This window comes from Epinephelus lanceolatus, chromosome 7 (assembly GCF_041903045.1).
Source record: "Epinephelus lanceolatus isolate andai-2023 chromosome 7, ASM4190304v1, whole genome shotgun sequence".
Lineage (NCBI taxonomy): Eukaryota > Metazoa > Chordata > Actinopteri > Perciformes > Serranidae > Epinephelus > Epinephelus lanceolatus.
In genome coordinates, this window is record NC_135740.1 from 13,977,735 (window position 1) to 13,995,630 (window position 17,896).

General features: G+C 43.9%; 1 protein-coding gene and 1 long non-coding RNA gene across 3 annotated transcripts in view; one reads left to right on the plus strand and one right to left on the minus strand.

Moving 5' to 3' along the window:
• gpc3 (glypican 3) overlaps window positions 1-17,896 on the minus strand; it is a 151,153-nt gene that overhangs the window by 8,071 nt on the left and 125,186 nt on the right. For both annotated transcript variants that reach the window (XM_078169201.1, XM_078169202.1), the window contains exon 7: window positions 11,204-11,390. In XM_078169201.1, coding sequence (XP_078025327.1) covers window positions 11,204-11,390 — 187 coding nt within the window. The remainder of the gene's footprint in view (window positions 1-11,203; window positions 11,391-17,896) is intronic.
• On the plus strand, window positions 12,777-13,592 carry LOC144463788 (uncharacterized). Its single transcript, XR_013491788.1, has 2 exons — window positions 12,777-12,912; window positions 13,432-13,592. It is a non-coding gene; the product is annotated as an uncharacterized LOC144463788 (long non-coding RNA).

Sequence of the window (17,896 nt, forward strand, 5' to 3'; positions counted from 1 at the left end):
TTGATTGATTGAGTCTTATCTTGTAGGGGGTATCAGATATGGAGCTGACCTGCCATTATTGGCTTGTTGGTCACATTCTGTAACTTTTGCGACTTGGCCAGTGTTTGTCCAAAGAGATTGAGAGCCAAGAGGGAGCGGCGCAGGATGCTTCTGTCCATGGGCTGGCGGGAATGTGACCGTCTGCCTCCACACCCACAGGCCGACCACAGGGGCGCTCGGAGAGGCTGGGAATGTCGGGCCAAGACAAACGGGACGCCCAGAGGAGGCCCTGCCCCGGGCCTTTGCAACAGCACCGCTCTCTGAGCAGCTCTGGCCTCCCAACCTCCACAACACTCACTGTTATTCTAGGCTGAGGGACCCTCCCACACAGAGGGCAAGAGAGTAAGGCGAGGAGACGCGATGCCAAGGAGGACAGAGGACACAAACAGACATAATGGAGCTCTAAAATGTTTAAAAGGAAAGGTGAAATCAGATATTATTAAATGGGTTTGGAAGACTAAAGGAAGTTTATCAAAACAGGAAAAGGAATGAGAGGATCGAAGAGGGAAAAGACAGGAAACAAATGGTGTGGTGAGGCGCAATCTAAGAAACTCCAAACTGAATACTGAATGTGTGGGTTCGCTCTGATAACAAAGGAATACACCCAGCTGTCAAAAGGGGGAAACCAACCCTCTCAGACACTTTCTAAATTGTGGCTTTGTGGGACAAACGCAAGTCAACACCTATTAATTAACATGGCCAGTGAAGAGAAGTGGTGTCAGTGAGGGGGTGACCTGCATGCTGCACCCATTGGCCTCCCCCTGCGCTCTCCAAATTAGATTTACTCTGAAGTATTTATAGTCTCCACTTCCAGTAACAGCTAATATGATCGTAGGAAGGAGAAAGAGAAGGAGCTTGAAGAGAAATAAAAGCTTGAAACAGAAACATAAATTTTGAGCGAGAATTCCTCGCAGCGCCGACACTGTGAGGGTGGAAAAGTGTGTGAGCGAGTGAGAGGGGTAAAAACCATAACAAATCAAACATACAAAGAGTTGATTCTGTGCTGAGGGCAAGGGGCTCGTTCAGGGTGGGGAGCTCTGCTGCGTACAGAGAAGGCCTGTAACCTCCGGCGGCTCGGAGGTTGGTGCTGACGGAGGGTCAGGGGTTGGCAGGGAGCGCCGGTTACGGGGTGTTTCTGGAGAAATGAAACAATGGTGGTTCTTATCAGTGTGAGAGAGATAGAGAGAGAGGCCGGAGTGATTGTGTATGGATCCAAGCTGATGACTGGCGGGTCAGCGTTTGAGTTTGGCCTGGGGGACGTCCTGGTCAGGGAGCCTCTGAGGAACACATTCCTCGGATACTATCTTTATCTTGTAATAATGAGGAAACTGACATCCCACACAGATCTGTTTACATTCTCCTCCTGTGTCCAGCAGTCAGTCCAGTGAAGAAAATGTGGCTGGCAGATTGAGACGTCTGTTTGTTGTGCAAATGTCCCTGCCAACAAACATGCAGAATTCTCCCTGCATTCCTGTCATAGAGAGGCAGACTAGAAATACAGCCAAGAGTGACAATTTGGCCGGTCTGACTGTACACAGAAAGTCCTGTTGAGCACTTTCACTATCTATCTGAGCCCTTTTTAGTGGTTAGCCTGCGGTTTCCTCCAGCAGCTCGCAGTCTATCGACAGCAGTGCTCCTGCAATGTTCACTGCTTTGTTGAGTTACTTTCAAGAATGGGCTGGAAAGTAGTAGGCCACGGGGAGAGAAAGATAGACTGAGGGAAAGTTTTCGGGGACGCAGGTGAAAGTAGAGGGTTAACATGTAAAATGCAAACCACCCAAACCCTCAACCAGGCTTTTAAGACATTCCCACAAAATGGCTGCTGTGTGTCACTGCGGCGGCGAGCAGCGGGCCTCGAGAATGGCCCCGCTGTGTGCAGAGTGTTTGTGGACTGTGGCTGAGCTGATGGACATGACCCAGGAACGGGCCTGGAATCAATTTAGTGTGTCCAAAAAGTGCCTGTGAATGTAAATAAAGCTCTTGAACAAACAAACGCTTTTCCGTGAGGCACACACAAACACAGAAAAATGCATAGGCCTACAAAATGAATCAAACGTTGGTGGCCCCCCCCCCCCACTCGTGTGGATGATGAGAACTCAGTCGGCTCTGTGCGCTTGTATCCACAGAAATTAAAATCAGGGCTCTTCTTCCTGCCTTCTGGCTAATCTTAAGGGTTTTATCCCCGGATTGATTTGAAAAAGCTCCATGGCGGAAGACCAACAAGGGCCCAATAAGAGGGTAACTTCATCCCTGTGTTCCTCTCCTCCCTTTTTTCCCCTCTCCTCTCCCATCTTCCCCTCCACTGCCACCACACTCAGCCTCACAACTGGGGACACACAGGGCCTTGTGGCTGGCTCCAGTAAGAACTAGAGGGAGAGACTGCAGCTCACACTAGCCAAGCCTGTTTACACAGATGGTGGCAAGCTTCATTATTTTTGTGAGGGGCGTGGAGGAGGTGGGGAAGCAGGAGGATTGGCTGAATTTACAGAGGTTGTTTATAAGCTCAAGGAGGGACGAAGGTAGAGAACACTGGGTCAGAACACTTCCAGTGTGTTACACATTATCAGGCCCTCCGCCAACACCACCCGTCCACCTTTCAACACCTCCTCTACCCCGCAGCTTTCATACCTTCATCAATTTAAAGACTTTTCCAGAAATATTATATCTTCATTTTGGAAATGGGTCATCCCTTTATCATTAATCATCTTAAAAGATGAGCAGATTTTAGTTGGCTTAAGAACGATCATTTTGTCAGCCAAAGATGAGAGCAGTCGGCATTTTTTCCAGTTCTCTTTTTGGAATGAATGATTTTGATTTGCAGAACGCCTGAAACTGAGCAACAACATCTGTTCTTTCATCTGAATCATTTTCTTTTCTCTGGAAAAAAATAAATCATAATTATGCTGTTGCATAGCCAGGCTTGAGTTGCAAAAACATATTTGGTAAAATCAGAATATGTTATCACAACCACAGTCAGTGTTGGAGGCAGTTCAATAGTTTTGATTGCTAATTTATGCTTCTAGTTGGTTATTTCAGTTGTCTAAAAATCACGAAATTAAGAGTTCATAACAACGCTGGCATCTCTGTGAGGCTGCACTCTGGCACAGAGGTGTAACAACATAGATCTATCAGCATTTCAGATGAAAAATGGACTCAATAGTCTTCCCATTTATTCTATATATTTTGGTAGATTATAGTCCTGATAGAGGTAGGCCTCAAACCAGAAGTAAGAGTAAGTCACAGTCTCCAGTCCTAACCATCAAGTCTCAAGCAAGTCCCAAGTCATTGCGGTAAGAATCATGGAAGTCAAGTCGAATCCCTGCTATAAGTCAAGCAAGAAAAGTCAAGTCTTTGCTTAAAGTCAAGCAAGTCACAAGTCAAGACGTATGAAATTCTGACGATTCAATAAGCTAATAAGACACATTCTGGTACCTTTCTTTGTGGTTTTTGTAGTGATGGATGAAGCTGGATGTTGTGGTGGTTGTGTTGCTGATATTTTTAGCTGTAAATCTTGCATGCTGCAGTTCTCTTTTTTCTGCCTTTATCGGTAACATAACCCTTTAATCTAAATATTATTAATATTATTTTTTGACTAGCCCCTTCCATTATAGCTGCCTCTTGAATTGGCCTCTGTTCGTCTACTGCATCCTAGTAGTAGGGCTGTACCCAAATATTCGGATATTGGAATATTCGTTTCTATGGGTAGGTATTCGTTATGAAAATTTGGTATTCGATATTTGTTTTTTTATTTACATTTTTTTTTTTTTTTAATTAATTAAATTTTTTTTTTAACATATTTTTTTGGTGCTATATGTAGTCTTTTTGTTGTTGGTAAATGTAGGTTGTCAATAAAAATCAAAACTTTTAAATTGCATTGTTAAAAATGTGAAAATATAGTATCGCCTACCAACTGAGCTTGTACGCATGGCAGGCGTGAGCGCATCCGTCTGAGGCTGTAGATCAGTGCCAAGTTTTACCACTTTATCACTATTCCCTCTAACTTGTAACTGTTTTTCGTTATCTTTTGAATTTAATATGAATTATGGAACCGTTTTTGTCAACGTTTGTTTGCCCCGTTTTGTACAATAAATTATTGTTTAAAGTTTCAACAAGTTTCTTTTGAAGTGTGTGACACACGTGTGTTTTGAAAACGACTGCGGACTGTCACCTGCTCAACGCATCAGTACCTTCGAATGCCATGACAGTAATAGCCAATAATGTCAAAATATCATTCACAGACCGATTTAACAGACGAACACTGCTGTCCGACCCGCAGGTCCATTTGCGGGTCCCACGGGTTACGGGTTGAGGCGCACATCACTACTCAGCTCAGTCTATAAAGGCTGTACATACAACAGTAAGGCTATAGACATTATATTCTATTCAGGCCGGCAGAACCAGCAGTGCATCAGCTCTACAGTGCACGGCACTGCTGATTAACCATTTTATTGCAGCACAGAGTGTCTGCCAGCAACCAATTACTTGCAGAGGCTTCCTACAACTTGTTTCAACGGTTCTGATTTAATCAGAAGACAAATTAAACAGGATGACTAGCCAATGTGAAAATCAAAAGCATAGAATAATGTAGTGAAGGAGACTGTTGTGCCATCACATTTTTTTGTGGTTTGAGAGCAAAGATCTGGTCGCCGCTGTGGAAAACTCCGCAATACAATTAGGTCTGAAAAAACCCCAGAGGAGTGCTTCACAAGGAGTCTTTGAAAGGAGCTGAGCCTTATTAATTATTAATATCTAGGAAAATGAAAATGTTTAATGTTTTTGGTTGTGGATTGATTTAACTGTCTACACATCTCGACACCAACAAGATGGCCTCATGGTTACACCTTCCAAACACTGGCAGCACCACTCGCCAGCCACCTCTTAACAGTGTGTAGCAGTGATTTACAGCAGGAACAGGACAACACCTCACATTCCCACTGACACAACAGTCTTTATTCACCATAAAGCACACACCTCCTCTACTTCTCTCACCACAGTTGTCTGCTCTGTCGGATCAACATATAGAAAAAGAGTCACCTGGTTGGATGGCGCTGTCCAGGATTTAGCCAAGTTTTGTTGAATCAAAGGATATTAAAGTTTCTGAAGGAAATTGGAGGTCGCCCAGTTTATTATCCAATGCCTGTACAATGACTAGCAGGATGCTGGTTCAGCTGGTGCTTATTCTTTTCATCTTTCCTTGATGTTTACTGATGTCTACATTTAAAAACTTCAACCTGGCTAGCTAGCAGCTAGCAAGCAGAATTTTACAGGAGGAGAGTTTACAGACTGATAAGTTGATTTCCTTATCCCAGTGAGTGACTTGCAGCCACACGCCACCACCATCCAAAGCTAACCAAAGAAAAAAAAGCACCACCAAGACTTGCAAAACAGACAGAAGACCCTAAATTTAGCATAAATTTAGCCAAGCTGACAGAGAGGCGACTGGAGACGCCCACGCCCACGTCACTGGTCAACAACAATTAATTAAACACTGCTGCATTTTACTGCCACAGATGTTCAGGGTTGTGCTAATTTTTTTTTAAATGTCTACCAACTCAAAGTCAAGACGAGTCTCTTTTTTTTATACAAGCAAGGCTCAAGTCCTCAAATTCAAAGTCTGACTCTATTAAGTCTGCATGTGTCTGTGCCTCAGTATCATCTGGCTCTGCATGCTGTTGAAAACCAGGACTTGGGCCATGTGGGCACCCAGATTCCTACTCCACCCAAACACCTGCACTCCTCCTTGCACATCTGCATCGTCTGAGCCTGTTTCCTTCTGTCTCACACTAACCTGTGGCACACAGGCTGTCTACCTGGCAACCACATGTGGACAACTCTATAAGAGCACACTCATGTGTGCAGTAGCTCAAATGATTAGCTTCATGAAAATATATGGAGCTTAAAGTTAGAGGAAACAGTGTACATGGTGGATGCATCCAGTGCTGCCAGAGCTTGTGTCAACAGTGTCTGGATTATGGCCTTTTTGATGAAGACATGTGGCAAACACTACTGTGGAGGACCGGCGCCGTGTGACTCACCTATCAGGTGCCGTGGGTCAGGGGTCACAGCTGCAGTTAATTAACATACCAGGTCCTTATATTGGCAGCACGAACGGCTGTCAATTCAACCCACATACAGAGTAAAGAATGTTTAGGTTTCCCAGTGTATCAACCTTTAGAGTTATCAAAGGTGTTTTTGTCTCTTTCTGTACTTTCCCCACATTCTTTCATCACCTTCTTCTTTCTTTTACCCGCTCCTTTGTTCCAGCCACAAAATTTGTAGCAGACCTGAAAGGTGAGCCCAGCCCAGCCTCTCATCGTAAGCTGCATGTTTCACATTACAGGAATATTTCCACTTTGTATTTTGCTAACCCCTGGCGCTGATAAAATGCTCAAGAGCTTCCAAAAGAACAGCTTTCCTTCAGGCTGCTTACAGTGACCGAATGTCTGAGCGCAGGAACATAACAAGAGGCCTATTCAGGCGGCTCCTGCTGAGCATGGCGAGGTACAGCACACAGCAAAAGGCCCGTTCAGTCCAGCTCAGCAAGAAAACACACAAGGCAGAGCTCTGGGCTGCTGGGCCGTGGCAGAGCCCACCAACTGTTGGCTTTCAGACTACTGAATGTTTCCAAACTGCATGAAAAACCCATTTTAACAAGTTATTTAGTCTAGCAGTTAGCGTTAGACTCTTAAATAGCCGTCTTTATAAGTGGTTTAGAATTGAGTGGTCAACTCCTGTTATAAAAAGAAACATTTCTTTGGATTATTCCCAACGTGAATCATTTTGTTTTAAGATCTAACTTAAGTGAAGAAACATAAACTTTGACTGGTGAAAGGATTTCTATATTTCACTATATATGTTGCCTTTTATTTCACAAAGCTTTAAGAGCTGAAACTCACCTGGTTAACCTCAGTGGCAGGTTTTTTACTGTCACACAGATAGCAGCATTTTAAGAATTTATCCACTGGATGGCTCAGTATTATGAACACACTGCTGTACACATTTGAAGTGACAGAGGGAGAAAAAAAATGAAGTGAGCGTGAGGGAATGAAAAGAGGTTTTGAGCAGACTTTATGGAGGTTCTTTGTTTCCCCACAGAGGTTGTACAGTAGGAGAGACCAGGTGTGCATGAAAGCATAAAAACACAGGTGAGCCCCCATCACGAGTGAAAGACAGTCATATGGTATCACAGATAACAGGATTCTAAAAGGACTGCACACAGACAAACCTATACACTTCCAAACACACACATTACTGTGTGCATCCACATTTTGGGATTATATTGACAAACAAAATTATTTTTCATACTTATGATTTTCTTTGAATACAACAGGTGTTTGTGACTATGTAATATGTATATGTATATAGTTCTGATTGTATAATAAAGACCTTCAATTTACAGTGATGAAAATGTGTCCTATAAACATCCAGAGGTGAAGTTACAAAAAAATTAAAGGTGCAGTTAACAACATTCAGAGCATTACTGATAAACAACTATTTTCTATGTAAAGATATAGAGAAGTTATGGTGTCCTGAGCAGAGAATGAAGTCATGCTCCCTGTGTTGTAATCCGAGTTTCTCTTTCTTTTTTTGTTTTTGTTTTTTTCCTTTGGTAGCTGGGTAAGCCGTGCATGCCTGTTAGTACATCTGTGTCCCTCCATTCATACCCCCCTAGCTAGCTAATTGCCACCGCTCTGCACTGTGCTCGTACGCTGCCTACTGCTGACAATACTGTCCCGACCCATGGTGGTGGGATGGCGTTGTCACATAAGTGTAACCCCCATCCTCCAGTTCCCTCCCACTGTTAGCTCTGTCAGCACTGTTGCCATTTAAAGCACTGTTAGCACTGTTTGCACTGGTGTTACTATTAGCAGTGGCTGCCGTCATGTCAGCTCCGCCACCGCCATGTCTGCTTGTAAGGTCAGAGGTGAGAGTTTTGTGCAGGCCTCTCTGATACCCCTTTTCCACCAACATGAAACCTGTTCCATTCTGGTTCTTGCACCTGATTTTGACCCCCTGAGAGCCTTTCGACCGAAAATAAATTGGTTCAGAACCGCAAAAGTTGGTTCTTAGCTGGAACTGAAAGAAAAAAAAATAGATCCTTGATCTGAAGTGCAAACTGTGATGACATCAGAGGGCGTGTCATATTCTACAGGTTGAAAAGAGAGGATGTAGAAGGCAACAATGGAGATATCAAGTGAGAAATCATCAATCATCATTTTTGGGTAAAACCAAATGTCTGTCCTAACAGAACAAAAGTTTGCGGATAATCAGTGTAACCCACGATTTTTGCTACTATTACTATTACTACTATGCTACCTACGTTGTGTATTGTGCAACGTCTGTCATTGATGATACATTCGTGATTACAACGGTTCCACTCAGAACTGATGGAAACATGAACTGGTTCATTAGATAGCTTCAAGGTTCCAGGAATCATGAACAGAACGAGTTTAAGAATCAGAGCTAATTTGATGGAAAAGGCGGTATGAATGTTATATATCACACCTTTAAAGTGAGACTATGTGACTTTTGAAAGAAGATTTAACAGAAATAACATGCTCAGTCTTTGAAGCATAAAACAAACCTTTGTTCAATTCCAAACACTTCTAGCTTTTAATGACTTTAGTTGTTCTTTTATCTCAGACATGTTAGGATGTTACATACTTTGACAGATCAACTGATAAAGATGCGTCACAACCACCACCAAGTGACACTTCTGAGGAAGGCGGAAGTTTCCGCCGAAACATGTCAAGGTATGTAACATGTCTGAGATAAAAGAACAACTACAGTCATTATCAGAAACTAAAGACATAATGAACACCATTGAACTACCTCTAGCTTTTGCTGCTACCAGTAGCTTTTGGTGGCTAATGTTAGCAAACTTCAGGTAGACATTACTGCATAAATAAGATTGCTGAGTCAGTTTGTTAACTTTATGACTCTTCATTACTTGTGTTACCATATAACATGATACCATAATTGACAGGCTTGGCCACAGCAACCACAGAAGTTACACAGGCTTGCTTTAAACAATGTGCATATAGTAAATATAAGTGACTGAGGACAAATCATTCAATCATCTGACCATAAGAGTGTAATCATGTTTTTGTTTTAGCCCACACGTATGAGGTTATTACTGATTATAGCTGGTGTGATAATGTTCTGGACCAAGGACCAAGTGTTTTAAACCAAACACTAGAATACTAGAATACAGCCTCAAATTATTTGTAAATTAAACCTGTTCATAACCATTTGTTTTTTATTTATTTGGCTAATTGAATTAATTGACAAGTTGAATTAACTGACACCACGGAGGTCAGTGAGTGATCTGTCTGGTGAGTGAGCTGTATCCAGTCCAGTGCCTGGCTGTAAGTCTGGCTTTGTGGGGGTGGGGGTGGTGTAGGGGGGGGTCCCTGTCCTGGAATAGCTCCCCTGGCCTGGAATGCTCTGGGGAATGTGGGGCTTGGGGTTTGATTGGCCCAGAGGGGAAGTGTGTATGTCTGTGTGTGTGTGTGTGTTGTGGGTGAGCGGCATTAGTGATCAGGAGGTTATGGAATCTGCGCAGAGCATGAGCGAGGACAGATCAATCATTACGCATGTTTGGGAACATCCTCTGTGTGGTCGGCAGGTTGACAGCCTGGCTGTGTGGGGGTCTCAGCCCCGCCTCTGTCCTGTCTGCACCTTGTTGTTGTGGCTTCTGTCACCTTTCCCCGGCTCTTGTGTGTGTGTGTGTGTGCTATGCCGTCACTCCACTCCAGGCTTTGTGAAACCAGATCTGCCTCGTCCATCTCAGAGCAGCAGAGCACAGACAGGCAGCCCATTAGGCCTCATGCTCAGCAGGTTGACCTTTGAACTCCAGCCCCCTGTTTGACCAAAATGGGCTGAGTGGCCGTGCTAGATCAGCGTTTTGCTAGGTCATCACAGGCTATCAGCAGCTATCTGAGTATCTGCCAATGAGCAGGGACTCTCCAAGGTCTGCAAACATTACTGGCTCACATACAAACAGACGTATATGTGCCTGCACGCTCAGTCACACACACTCGTGAGGAGCATACACACTAAAGATGGAGGTCGGACCATAAAGGGTGCTTTAATTTCCCACTGTGTCAACCCTGAGGAGACAGTATAATGACTCTGTGTATCGAAGCAGAACTGTACAGTCAGGCTAACAGGAGCGTGTAAGAGAGGGCATCAGACTCTCACGGCCCAGCCTGCTGGAAGTGATGGCCCTGCAGGATTCCTGTGTTAACCTCGGGTTCCTGCTCTTGCTCCCTGCCCAGCGAACCCAAATCTCTGCCACAACATCCCCGACAGGAGGACTACTCCCTCTGCCGTGTTTGCTCAGCTGCGCTGGCTTTGTGTCCGTGTATCGAACCCTCTTGTTCCTGCTCCCTGGCTGTTTTCGCCCTCATTTTCTGTTTGGTTTCTTTTCTCTCGACAGTTTGTAGCTTCATTTGTTCTTTGTTTGGCTTTTGGAGAGCACATCTTGACGTTTCCGAGGGATTGACAGCGGGGAGGTGAAGAGGTTGAGGAGAGGCGGCTACCTGAGGAAGTCTCACGTCTCCTGCTGCATAGTGTCACGGTGGTGTCAACATGTACAGTAGTCATGTAAACACGTTTCTGCTGTGCCCACTGCCTCTGTTTGGACTGTGATCGCTCTGACTCACTGCAAACCTGAGCCAAACCTATTCATGCACTTACCAGTTTTAAAGTAAATAGCTCCAATTTGGTTAGCTGGCTTTCACGTAAACAACTTAATAGGTTGTGCCCAAAATTTCTTCACAGCCTGACTCATAAAAGCAATTTAAGGTAATTTAAAGTTATCAATGTGGATGCAGCAGGTTATTTCAAAACAAACAAGTTGCAGTTAAAAGTACGCTACAAAGGATTTTCCTAAACAATGATGTATAGACTCATAGAAAGTAATCTCTCTCAATCATCACTTATGACCCACAAGATGCACGTGGCGGTGTATTTTAGTAGTATGTATCCAGAAGGAGGCTATGAAAATCGTGGACACAGCGCTGAAATATAGTGAATGAGAGTGAATGTGGAATTGGCTTTAACATTCACTTTAGCTGGAGATACTGTTTATCAACAGTAACTGACAATTTGTACATAATATACCTTTAAGGTAAATTCAGAGATCCAGTTTTTGTCTCACCTGCAAAGATGCGTAACCGTTTGCGTCTCGGTGGTGGCCCCAGTCCTGACACTCCGGTGCACTCATCCTCATCGTCGCAGTCACCGCTCACAAATCCCTCTTCCCCCTCATCGCTCCACCCGTCTGCTCCAACTCCCCGCGACCGGGCTCTCCAGCGCTTCTCAGATACCGTTACCAGCCGCAGCAACTGTGGGACAAACAGGAAGAGGTTAAAGGTAATGATGTTGAAAACACAGCCGCCCTCGCCCTCCTCATGAATCACTCTGTGGCAGGAATGTGCCTGTGCATTAATGGTTTAACAAAGCTGTTAAAATAAATAAGGGGTGTCTCTTGATCTGAGCGTGTACTGTATGATTAGAACAGTGTGAGGGGAATTCCTGACAAAAACTCGGTGAGATCTAAAAGCGCTGGTATTTACCAAACTCTAATTATAATCACCAGGCAAGAAAACAGTTTTGTTATCGGTGCCAGTTTTGTTATTTTTGTCCAAACGTGATTCATTCAAAGGGTTGTGGCTGTCGCTCCATGTAATTTACTGGGAGAAAAAGAAACAGTGGGGCAAGCAGACTGGTGCGATTGTGTTGTTACTGGCAAACATCATTGTCTTCAGTGGTTGTCACAGGGCAACTGGGATACAAAAACACCACATAACACACTCTGTCCGAGTGGACTTCAAGGCCTTGGGATCTAAAACGAGAGCGTGGGAGGAGAGAAGAAGAAATATTGTTTAATGTTTGTAATATTATGACTTATTTCATTGCACCAGTTAAAGTTGGAAACCTCTCTCTCAAGGGATACCTGGCCAAGATGGCAGCATAAACACTTGCAGACATAATAATAAAAAACAGTCTGCAGATTAAACAATGCTGACGAAGAGAAAAGAATATGAAGACAGATAGAAAAAAAGGATGCAACACAAGCTCTAGAACAAAGAAATGTAATATTATTTACAACAGAATCTTATCCCGGTTTGGCCTCTGGGCTGTAAAAGCAATTGTTGGTTAACTCAGATATTTTCCCATGTGATTTACAGAAGCTCATAATATGTTTGTGCAAAACATACCAGAAGTGTTTATTGAGAACTGTGGTAAACTAATCAACTCATAAATAATACAGAAATGTCCAAGAGCTGTAAATGAATTACTCTTGATGATGAAGCAAAAATTGGTGCCTGAAGCCAGGCCAGTTGGCTCCAGACCTTGCCTTCAACGTCTTTGGTTGGACTCGCCTTTTACTCAAATAAGTGTCTTAGAATCAGAAGGCTGGTGCTCAGAAAATCACTGGAGACACGTAGAATCAGGTGCAACCGAGTTTAATGTGTTCACAAGCAACAACAAATACAACTCATCAGTCAAGCTCCGGAGCAAAACTGAAGTTACACTCTCTGCGCTCTCCCTTTTATGCTGGTGAAGACTCTGGTGATTCTCCACCTTTTTTCTTAGTCACGTCTTAATTGTGTAATCATCTTCGAGCCACCTTGGGTGTGGTTCATACTGGTTTATCAGGCTGTGACAGCCTGGGCTGGACTTCCCCTGTTACATCTGCTGCTTGAGTGTGTGTGTGTGTGTGTGTGGGTGTGGTGAGCAGAGTGGTTACAGGTGTGCCGGAGACTGAGCAGAGCACCACCAGCCGCATCTCATTCTGCAATCAACTGCCTACTTGTACTCAGCCCTGCCACATCCACGCTGCCAGATCGTAGCCACTGTTAAGTCAGTATACAGCTCGACTCTAGCCTGTAGTTGAATCCTTGACTTAAAACTTTGAGGCTGTTTACACGTCGCCGGCTATTTTCATAAACGGACATTTCACCGTCTCCGTTTTCAAAAAGATCTTCGTTTACACTTACCCGTGTATATATACACAAGAGCATGCCAAACCTGTAGGTGGCAGTGTAACGAGAAGCTCAAGCCTTCCATGTATCCACTGTCACCATAGCAACATAGGTCGCACTTTTTACACAGGCGCAAGTTCCGGCGCATACTGTGACGTGGGCTGCCTATAACTCCGTTTATCTGCGTTTATCTCAGTTTACATGCAAACGCGCTACCGGAGTTTTCCAAAATCTCCACTCTGGCCGGAGTTTTTAGAAAGACTCGTTTTCAGAGGAGAAATCTCCGTTTGCGTGTAAACGAAGGGCACAAACGAAGGAAGATGTCTCCGTTTATCAAAATCACCGTGTACGTGTAAACGGCCTCTGTGTCTGTAATCCTGTTTTCCTGTGTTTCCAGTATCCAACCAGCCTGCTCTGCTCTCCGGTCCGCTCTGCTCCACCTGCCCTCACCTCGGACGCTCCAGCCTACTCCCCACTCAGCCTGCCCCCTCCTCAGACGCTCTGGACCCAGACCCCCTCACCCAGAGAGCTAAAATAAACCTTTTGGACTCAAACTGTTTCACTGTCTGTTCGCACTTGGGTCCTTACTGCCGCCCCGTAACATCCCCACCCTTATGTTCGAGCCAATTCTCACTGCATTTTTTAAAAAACATTGAATCTTAGGGACTCCTCATTTAGTCCCCAGTGCTTACATGCAATACATGATCAGATGCGTGTGAATGAGTACAATACATGAATACATGAAACAATGTGTTAATTGAGTATTTTAACTTCAACATATATTTCAACCTTAATCAACTTATGTCAGAGAATATCTACTGATTATTATTTTAATCACTCTTTGCAGTTAAAGCTTGTTTTACACTACATTGACAAAGTGCAAAAGGAGGAGGAAGCAGCAAACTTTATGCAGTTCAATTACTATAACTGAGTAAAAATGTTATGTTGACTTAAAACTTTCTTTGCACTTTTTGCTGTGTGGCTTTAGAACAACACAGAAATGAAAAGAAAAGCCTTCCATCCTGCTCTATTCACGGGTGAGAAACATGTGAGCCAGCTTGGAGACAACCTACATGGCCGCTCTCTGACCATCTTTCAGCCTCCACAACATCACACATGATTGAGAGCCCTGCCAAGGTAACAGATGTGCTAAATTCCAGCCGCCTGCCCTCCAAGCTTCCTTTCATCTCACCGCTCTGCCTGCATGTTTGTTTTTCATTGATTTCCTTCCTATCTGCATACGTCAGCATGCATTTTTTGTTGTTGTTTTTGGTTGTTTTGGCTGGCTATGGGAGAAAATTGAGTTCATATGGGCCTTGTCTCAAGTCAGCTGCGACGTCTGCCTGAGATCAGACTGTGTGTTTGTGTGTGTGTGTGAGAGAGAGAGACAGAGAGCGGAGGTATAAAAACCCAGAGCTAATCACAGAATTACGTCAGCCGGAAGATAAACAACCCTGTTCCCTTCGCCTGCATATACAAACCAGTCAATCTGGGTTTTACAAGTGACATAAACTCTAAAGTTTAGAGAGGGAACACACATCACCTTGTTCCCCGCATGGCTGCCCAACAAACCTCCATTCATTTCTCAACATTGAGGCCATACTCGCACGATGACCACAACATTTCTAAAAGCCTGGTCACTAAGACCGAGGGACAGACAAACAGTAAGTCACAGACAGGACGGCTGATCCACAGGAACATTTTGACTTCTGTTTGAAGACATCGAGCAAAGCGCCAACTGTTGACAGAGCGGAGGCCATAGGTGTCACATTAAAACATGTCCCACGAACAAACCCTCCACATAATGAATGGCGGTTTAATGTACTGGTCTGTTTTCTTACAGACACATCCATGTTTGCCTGCAATTGGAGAAGTCCTTCACAGACTTACTGAGGTCCTGAGATTCCTTCTCCTTGTCTGTATCCTGGCAACTCAGTCGGACTTTGGGAGGGGAGGGGTGCCTCACAAACCAATTAAAAAGCAAACAAATTCTTGTAAAACAGGGAAAGAAAGATGTGGTTCGGGGTATTTTAGAACAAAACCTAAAAAAAGGTATGAGGAGTGAGGGGAAAAACATTGACAGCAACTGTTGTGTCCTTGTTTAGAGCTCGGTCTGTCTGAACACTGCCATGTGTAGCTCACCACCTGCCAGCAAACACACCAACTCCCCTCAACACATATACGGACATGCTGTCCTCTGATTCACTGTATGCTGATGTTAGAGGAAACAACACAAAGACTCCGCAGCCATGCAAGCTGCTCTGTGAGGCTGTCCTCAACATCGACTGTGTAATAAAGACAAATGACACGACAACTCCCCAAAAATAAAGTCAAAACATCTCAATCACCCCCTGGTGGCTGGCTGCAGTAACACTACTGTGTAGACTACGGCTCCAAATGATGCCACCAGCACGGGATATTTTGTCTTCATTTTTGTACAGTGAGCAGACATGGAGATTTGTTGTCCATTATACAGTGATTGGTCCTCAGGTGCAGCAGCGCTTTGTGCTAAATGCTAATGTCAGCATGCTAACATGCTCACAATGACAACAACAATTCAGTAGGTATAATGTCTATATTGTTCATCTTAGTTTTGCACGTAAGTATGCTAACATTTGATCATTAGTTGGAATGTACCGATTCAATACTTAGTATTGGTCCAATATTGGATCGGATATGAGAAAAAAAGAAAAGCATAATCCAATATGTATGACATGCCGTAAAGAGATGTCACATGATGGGTAACATAGATGAGCAACAGGTGTCGTGAACACAAGAGTTCTTTCAGAGCTTGTTCTGTCTACCCCTAGATAGTCTTCTCAATGCAACTAACTTGATATCAGGTGTAATAACAGCCTAGAATTTAGTTGTAAGTGCCTTAAGATGCCACACCTACCATACTGTTTTCAACTGTTCATTACATTTTAGAGATGCTGTTATTTCTGTGGTAAGTTATAGTTAGTAAGGTATGGTCTACAGTGCGACTTTGCTATATCACTGAGGTACAGGCTTCATTGAGTGTTGAGTTGTATTCAGTATTTTGCATTGAATTGTAATTCCTTAGTTATTCTATATTTAAACTGTTTACTGCATTAAGTTGCACTTTAAATTTCATTTTGCATGTTTGAGCAGTGCTGATCAATCAAACATGCCAATGAAAGTTCTATGAGTGAAACTTTTGTCCATAAAGAAGCAGCAGTATGACATAACTGAGTCATGTTGTGGGGCTATGTATTTCTTCCTTTCTGAGAGTAGAATAGTTCTTTCACAGTTTGAGCATGATGTTTTTTTAGATAGCTAGGTCAAGCAAAGTGCATTCACACAAATGTACAGCTTAGTTGTTTAAGATAAGGAAAAAGACAGCAACCCTTTGGTATTGATTTGGCAAATACTCAAGACTGCAGAATTGATATCTGTGAAATCGATGAAATATTGGTGTCAAGCCATCCCGAAAAAAATACTAAGTCCAAAGTACAGCTGAGATAGATGGTAAGGTCAAAAGTTTTGCAGGTATTTAGTCATCATCCCAAGTGTTGGACAAATCTATATTTTGACACTATGATGGAGTTTTTAAAAAAGGCATTTTTCACTCTGAGGGGAACTTGAATGTCTGTACCACACTTCAGGGCAATCCGTGGGACAGTTGTTGAGATATTTCAGTCTGAAGTAAAATGTGGTGACCGACCAACACTGCCGTCCCTGCAGCTGCTAGCACGGCTAAAAACACATCTGAGAGTTTTATATTTTGGAATTAAAATCTATAAATAGCAGCAGATGAACAGCAGATGAAAAAATAAAAAATGGGATTTTGGGAATTAAAATAAGAATTTGGCTGCATAATCATAGCCATGGTCTAAATGAGCCATAGCAGCGAGCCGTGCCCTTCTCCACAGGGGGGGTAGCAGGGCAGTACCTCTCCCTGAGCCTCTGTGGCAGAGTGCTGTGGCTTCTGCCCACTGACTGACTGCCTCTGCCACGGCTGCGGTAACGGGGAGGGGTGGGATGTATGTTTGTGTCGAAAGTGACGCTGCGCTTTTGGCATGGCTCAGCCACAGCGTGATCCGGCAAGAGCCTCCAGATTTACCACAAGAGGGAGAAACCTCAAGTCGCTCTGGGCTGGAATCTTATGCAATTAAAAAAAAAAACCCAAGCAAAAGGAAGCAGGGAGGAAACAAATAAAAGAGACATTTTTTTTGGAGAAATGCTCAGTATGTTTTCCATTAGGAGAGGAAATCTGGCGCTCTCACTCCTCTCCTCTCTCTCCTCTGTGTTTCGAGACTTGCATCGGGAGCTGGCTTGAACAGGCAGCTGGATGCACAGAACATGTAATCAGGACGGCTATAGGCATCCCGCAGGCCACAGGGTTCACCTCCCCTTAACACAAAAGCGCAAGTCACACCAAGGAAACATAGGCTCAAAAGCTGCACACAAAGCCCAAACATGTGGCGGATTGCTCAATGCAGGCCAGCCCAGACAGAGACACAGAAACCGCAAGTCTGTCACTGCCTCCCACACATGACATGAACTCCACACAGGGTCACTGTTCGACACGACAGCTGCAACTGAGCCCCTGGGCCCAGCCACTGGTTGACCTGCACTGGTAGAAATCAACCTGCACTCACTGGTGAGCATTAGCTGTGGCCTTTTCACGAGCTGGCAGTAAGATCCTGCTTTACGTTAGACCGTAAATCACAAAATGATGTGAAGATAGGGAGGCAAATATCTCAGTATAAACATCATAACTGTTAAAATGAATGAGTAATGTCAAGAGTGAAACAGGGAGAGGATGACTAATGAACACAGTGAGCGTATAGAAAAACGGGTCTCCTTGTCAGTGTGTGTGATTGGGATCAGGCCCTATG